Here is a 6,764-nt window from a genome sequence, read left to right on the forward strand (position 1 = left end):
GAGCAACACGCGACATAATTCGAAGAGCTAACCTATGTTCGCAGCAAAAGGGGGGATATTTTGAGAATTTGTAAGCTAACTTTACTTTGAGTTATCCAGTGGATTAGGCCTCCGGGGGAAACCACTTTAAAAAAAACGCGCCTAGCTATCTACCTCAAGGTGGTGTGGAAAAGATATCTAACGCTTTCAATTTTATGCTAAAAATTAATGTGTTTAGTAATCCGCAAGAATTGACTTGATAGAAGAGAAGGACGAAAACGCCTCCTGGGTAAATGAAAATAAAGAAATGGAAACGGCGGGGAGAGAGAAGAGAGAGAAGAGAGAGAAGAGAGAGAAGAGAGAGAGAGAGAGAGAGTCTGTGACTATTAGTGTCGCGTTGATGGGGGAGGGGGGAAGGCATAGGCAAAGCGTATAGGAGCGTATAGGAGCGTATAGCCCTGCCTTTCTCTATCTATTACTCGCGCTTTATCTAACTCCGTCCAATGTTATGCGTCGACCCCCACCACGCGCTATCCGTCCTCTTACGGTCATTTCGAGGTTGGTGCGCCTTCGGTGATACACCCTGTATATATATATACAGGGTGTTTCACGTACGGCGCCCCAGCTCAGAAAGTCAGTAATAAGACTGAGGAGCGCGTGGAGGGGGCAGACGTACGTAATAGGCCGGAGAGCGAGCAACAGAGAGGATGAGTGGGAGAAGGATAGAGCTATACGCAGGTCTACGATACGCCTAGCGTATTGCCTCCCCCCGCTACCCGTATATGACTCAAGTCCACCAGTCTCCATTTGTTAACTGGTGCTCTCTCTCTCTCTCTCTCTCTCTCTCTCTCTCTCTCCGTCTATTTAATATGGAGATGCGGAGCTTTACTATCTTTTCCGCACCACCTAGAGGTAGATAGCAAGGCGCGTTTTTTTTTAAGTGGTTTCCCCGGTAGGCCTAATCCACTAAACTAATTTATAAATGTTCGAATTGCCTTCCTCTTTGTTGAACGCAGAGTTCAGCTCTTCGAACAAGGTCGCGCGTTGCTTGGTGCACCATGTCGGACGTGGGTGTTTGGAAGGCCGCAATAATTGCTGCACGAACCTCCTCTTCTCTACCCCCACGTTCATTTTCCACCAGATTCTTAATATGTCCCCATAAAAAGAAATCCAGTGGATTTAAGTCTGGGGACCGAGCCGGCCAGGTGATAGGGCCACCACGACCCATCCACCTGTCGGGAAATTGCGCATCTAATGTGGTACGGGTATTTCTATGAAAGTGTGCAGGAGCTCCGTCATGTTGGAAAATCATGTTTTCCCGCACGAGCAGAGGCACATCTTCCAATAACAACGGTAGTTGCTCTTGTAGAAATTCCACATACTTCTCTCCATCTAATTTAGCTGGGAAGAAAACTGGTCCTATCTGAAAACAGAAAAAATATAATAATTTTAAAAAATGAATCAAACATCCAATAATTTATTCAATCAATTAAAATAGGTGTCTACTTACAACCCGGTCTCCAATCAGTCCAGCCCACACGTTGATTTTCCATTTATATTGGAAGGCGCCAACTCGGGTTGCGTGGGGATTTTCTTTTGCCCAATAAACATAATTTTTTGAATTGAATACGCCATTAGGCGTAAATGTGGACTCGTCCGTCCACAATATCTGGTCTGGGAATCCACTATCCCGCCTGCATTGTGCCAAGAATCCTACAGAAAAAAAAAGAAGCATGAAACAATACAGTTTTAAGCAGCTATAGTATCTCAAATTATGTCAACACATACCCATGCAGAAATTTACTCTTGGCTGCCAATCCCTTGGTAGCAATTGATGCACTCGCTGCATATGAAAAGGATGCAAGGCGTTTTTTCGTAGAATACGCCATGCCGTTGATATTGGCGTATTGAAGATGCATGAAATTTGCCTCACGCTCGACCTAGGATTTTCTTCCACATACTCCAGTACTCTTAATGCAAGCTCGGGGTCTGCACAGCTACGATTCCTTGAAAATTCGTGCACTTTTCCCGTGGCCTTGAAATTTTTTACCACCCTAAGGATGACCTTGTGGTCAGGGTGTATCCGCATAGGAAATCTCTCTTTGTGGATTTGCACAGCTCTACGCGCACTTTGCTTAGCTTCCCCGTAAGCAAAAATCATGTCAACGTATTCGTTTTCCGTAAAGATCATGGTTGTTGCTCGGTGAAAATCTATCACAGACTACGAGAAGCAAAGTGTTTTGATTTAAAACGTCAACTTTTAGCGGCGAAAGATAAAGGATTGTTATTGAAAACTAACTAGGTGCGCGGTATCTTTGATTCCTTTATATCGCAAGAAACATTGAAGAATCAAAAATACCGCGCACCTAGTTAGTTTTCAATAACAATCCTTTATCTTTCGCCGCTAAAAGTTGACGTATTAAATCAAAACACTTTGCTTCTCGTAGTCTGTGATAGATTTTGACCGAGCAACAACCATGACCTTTACGGAAAAGGAATACGTTGACATGATTTTTGCTTACGGGGAAGCTAAGCAAAGTGCGCGTAGAGCTGTGCAAATCTACAAAGAGAGATTTCCTACGCGGAGACACCCTGACCACAAGGTCATCCTTAGGGTGGTAAAAAATTTCAAGGTCACGGGAAAAGTGCACGAATTTTCAAGGAATCGTAGCTGTGCAGACCCCGAGCTTGAATTAAGAGTACTGGAGTATGTGGAAGAAAATCCTAGGTCGAGCGTGAGGCAAATTTCACGCATCTTCAATACGCCAATATCAACGGCATGGCGTATTCTACGAAAAAACGCCTTGCATCCTTTTGATATGCAGCGAGTGCATCAATTGCTACCAAGGGATTGGCAGCCAAGAGTAAATTTCTGCATGGGTATGTGTTGACATAATTTGAGATACTATAGCTGCTTAAAACTGTATTGTTTCATGCTTCTTTTTTTTCTGTAGGATTCTTGGCACAATGCAGGCGGGATAGTGGATTCCCAGACCAGATATTGTGGACGGACGAGTCCACATTTACGCCTAATGGCGTATTCAATTCAAAAAATTATGTTTATTGGGCAAAAGAAAATCCCCACGCAACCCGAGTTGGCGCCTTCCAATATAAATGGAAAATCAACGTGTGGGCTGGACTGATTGAAGACCGGGTTGTAAGTAGACACCTATTTTAATTGATTGAATAAATTATTGGATGTTTGATTCATTTTTTAAAATTATTATATTTTTTCTGTTTTCAGATAGGACCAGTTTTCTTCCCAGCTAAATTAGATGGAGAGAAGTATGTGGAATTTCTACAAGAGCAACTACCGTTGTTGTTGGAAGATGTGCCTCTGCTCGGGCGGGAAAACATGATTTTCCAACATGACGTACTCCTGCACACTTTCATAGAAATACCCGTACCACATTAGATGCGCAATTTCCTGACAGGTGGATGGGTCGTGGTGGCCCGATCACCTGGCCGGCTCGGTCCCCAGACTTAACTCCACTGGATTTCTTTTTATGGGAACATATTAAGAATCTGGTGGAAAATGAACGTGGGGGTAGAGAAGAGGAGGTTCGTGCAGCAATTAATGCGGCCTTCCAAACACTCACGTCCGACATGGTGCACCGAGCAACGCGCGACATTGTTCGAAGAGCTGAACTCTGCGTTCAACAAAGAGGAAGGCAATTCGAACATTTATAAATTAGTATAGTGGATTAGGCCTACCGGGGAAACCACTTAAAAAAAAACGCGCCATGCTATCTACCTCTAGGTGGTGCGGAAAAGATAGTAAAGCTCTGCATCTCCATATTAAATAGACGGAGAGAGAGAGAGAGAGAGCACCAGTTAACAAATGGAGACTGGTGGACTTGAGTCATATACGGGTAGCGGGGGGAGGCAATACGCTAGGCGTATCGTAGACCTGCGTGTAGCTCTATCCTTCTCCCACTCATCCTCTCTGTTGCTCGCTCTCCGGCCTATTACGTACGTCTGCCCCCTCCACGCGTTCCTCAGTCTTATTACTGACTTTCTGAGCTGGGGCGCCGTACGTGAAACACCCTGTATATATATACAGGGTGTAACGAAACGACCGCCTTTTCTCGTAACTGGAGGTTCGTGATGACAACTCGAGTACTTGTGTAAAATTTCGTTCGAATAGGTCAAGGGGTTTAAAAGTTATTTCCATTTAGAAATCACCCTTTTTCGGTCCTTTTCGAACGATTTTAACTACAAAATGGAAAGTGGAGAAAGTGAAAAAACAATTGATGAATACCCTGCTAGAATGTAAAAATTATCGATCGCTCGCACGATAATACATTTGCTATTTATTTCTATAATCTGACTATTAGATTTTAGAAATAAACAGCAAAATCCTTTTCAATACAATTTCAATTCAATTCAGTACAAGTATCATTGACTGAATTGATGGAAAGAGCGAGAGGACGCAATGAAAAGGAAAATAGCAGAAGCTAAGATGTCGTGCGAGTGCACTAATAATTTAATAAGCAATGCATAAGGTCATTCTCTTTCTACTAACGAAGCTAAAGAGAATGATTTAAAATCAATGCATTGATGATAAAGAAAATTAAACTTACCCATTTCACGTTCTCCAAGTTCCTTTACATCGAAGTTTTTGAAAATGCTTCAGACTGGCACCTCGATGATTTGCACAAAGCACTACCACTGATTTTGTCTTCAATCACTCGAGAATTTAAAGAAATAAGTATTAACCTATGTTTTCTCACTAAACTGATTAATTTGACACTTTTGAACTGTTTGAAGTATGCTGAAGAGAGAGACACGGAAAGAAAGAATAATCAATAATTATTTTCGATCACTCTTTATCAGCCTTCTTCACTTTGCTAACTGCTCTTCTCTCTACCCCGCTACAACTATTCGATCGTAGAAGCGTGTGTGTGCGTACAAAGATAAATGTTTTAAATGGTATTTTCCGTTTTATCGATTTTTTACTTGTAAAATTTAAAGCATTAAACATTTGAAAGCGCAGTCCACCGTTTACTTAGCAATGATTTAAAATTTTGCCGGAGTTCGATCAAACAGTCTGGTAGAGGGGGATTACATACATGAACTACATACGCTAATTTATATGGATACTAAGTATTTTTTAGTTGTAATAGTACCAATTCTAGTATCATCGTTGCCTAGTTACTAAATAATGTCAGTCGCATTAAAGAGTTCGACGAGATTAGGCGATAAAAAATATAATGAGTTACACACCCCGCGAAATGGCAGATATCGTGGAAGTTTATTATTGTAGTGGAGCAAACAGAGCAGCAGCAGTGAGAAATTATGCAGAACGCTACCCAGAAAGACGGCATCCTGACAGCAAAGTAATCGCACGATTAATTCAGCGATTTAAAGACACGGGATCATGCCTTGTCGCTAATGAAGGTGGAAGACCGAGGACAACACGCACTTCAAGAAGGGAAGAAGAAATATTAGAAATATTCGAAGAGCATCCTGAAAAAAGTACGCGTAGCGTAGCAAGACAGCTTGGTGTAGATCACATGTCTGTACACCAAGTATTGAAGGAAGATTCGCAACATCCGTACAAGATCTGCCGCGTACAAGAGTTGCGGCCTACGGATTATGCAAAACGAGTTACGTTTTGCCAGTGGCTACTCGAAAGGGAGAGTCAAGAGCCAGGATTCAGCAGAAGAATTCTATCCTCAGATGAGAGCAAATTCGACCATGAAGGAGTCTAAAATACCAGGAACAATCATTGTTGAAGCAGAGTGAATCCTTATGCAACGCAACCTAGGGCATTCCAGAGAAAATGGAGCATAAATTTATGGGGAGGAATTATAGGGAACTATGTGGTAAGATAATAAATTTCACGGATATTATTTTGTTTTCAAACAAGTTACTAATAATGTATCTATTTTTACAGATAGGTCCTGTTGTAATTCCCGATCGGTTGACTGGGGTAATTTATGATAATTTCTTCAGGAATGAGTTACCAGAGATTTTAGAAGAGGTGCCATTGGAAATTAGAAGAGGCATGTGGTTTCAGCAAGATGGAGCTGGACCACATTATCACAGAGTTGTGAGAGCAACCCTTCACGACATCTTTCCACGCAGATGGATTGGACGACGAGGACCTGTGGAGTGGCCCCCAAGATCATCGGATCTAAATCCGCTTGATTTCTTCTTGCGGGGCTACTTGAAGAATTCCGTCTACACAGGCGGCATAGTTGATGACCAGGACGATTTGGCGGCACGCTTGGACATAGCCCTCGCGGAAATTTCCGAGGAAATGCTGAACTCCATGCAGTCCAACTTATTAAGAAGAGCGAGGCTATGTATTCAAGTAAATGGTCAATATTTCGAGCATTTGCTGTATGTATTCGTTAAATTTATGCTATTTTAACATTTGTATTCATTTACTTTTATAAATAACTATAAAACTTTTTACAGCTGACATTTACTTGAAGACATGGCCAGCTTTTTTTGATAAATTGGCCATGGAATCCACAGCTTCTTCGGAATTACCAAGCAGGGCTACATTCAAGCGGATTGCCAATCATCCAAGTCATTAACAAAGTCGTCGTAGAGGGAATTCTGCAAATAGCCTCACAAGAAGAAATCAAGCAGATCAAGATCTGGTGATTGTGGGGGCCACTCCATAAGTCCAGTCACCCAATTCATCTGCGTGGAAAGTCGTGAAGTGTTGCTCTCATGACTCTGATAATGTGGTCCAGTTTCATCTTTCTGAAACTACGTGCCTCTTCTGATGTCCAATGGCACCTCTCTAAAATCTCTGGGAGCTCATTCTT

The 6,764-nt window shown here is 42.2% G+C and overlaps 1 protein-coding gene across 1 annotated transcript; it reads left to right on the top strand.

The window, feature by feature from the left end:
- Positions 1–5,213: 5,213 nt before the first annotated feature.
- Positions 5,214–5,693, top strand: LOC136780819 (uncharacterized). The gene has a single exon (XM_066739386.1). It carries the CDS (start codon positions 5,214–5,216, stop codon positions 5,691–5,693), a length of 480 nt encoding a protein of 159 aa, XP_066595483.1.
- Positions 5,694–6,764: the final 1,071 nt, after the last annotated feature.

This window comes from Prorops nasuta, unplaced genomic scaffold, assembly GCF_024137725.1.
Source record: "Prorops nasuta isolate Cenicafe-Biocafe unplaced genomic scaffold, Cenicafe_Pnas_1.2 PNAS00001, whole genome shotgun sequence".
In the NCBI taxonomy this organism is placed as follows: domain Eukaryota; kingdom Metazoa; phylum Arthropoda; class Insecta; order Hymenoptera; family Bethylidae; genus Prorops; species Prorops nasuta.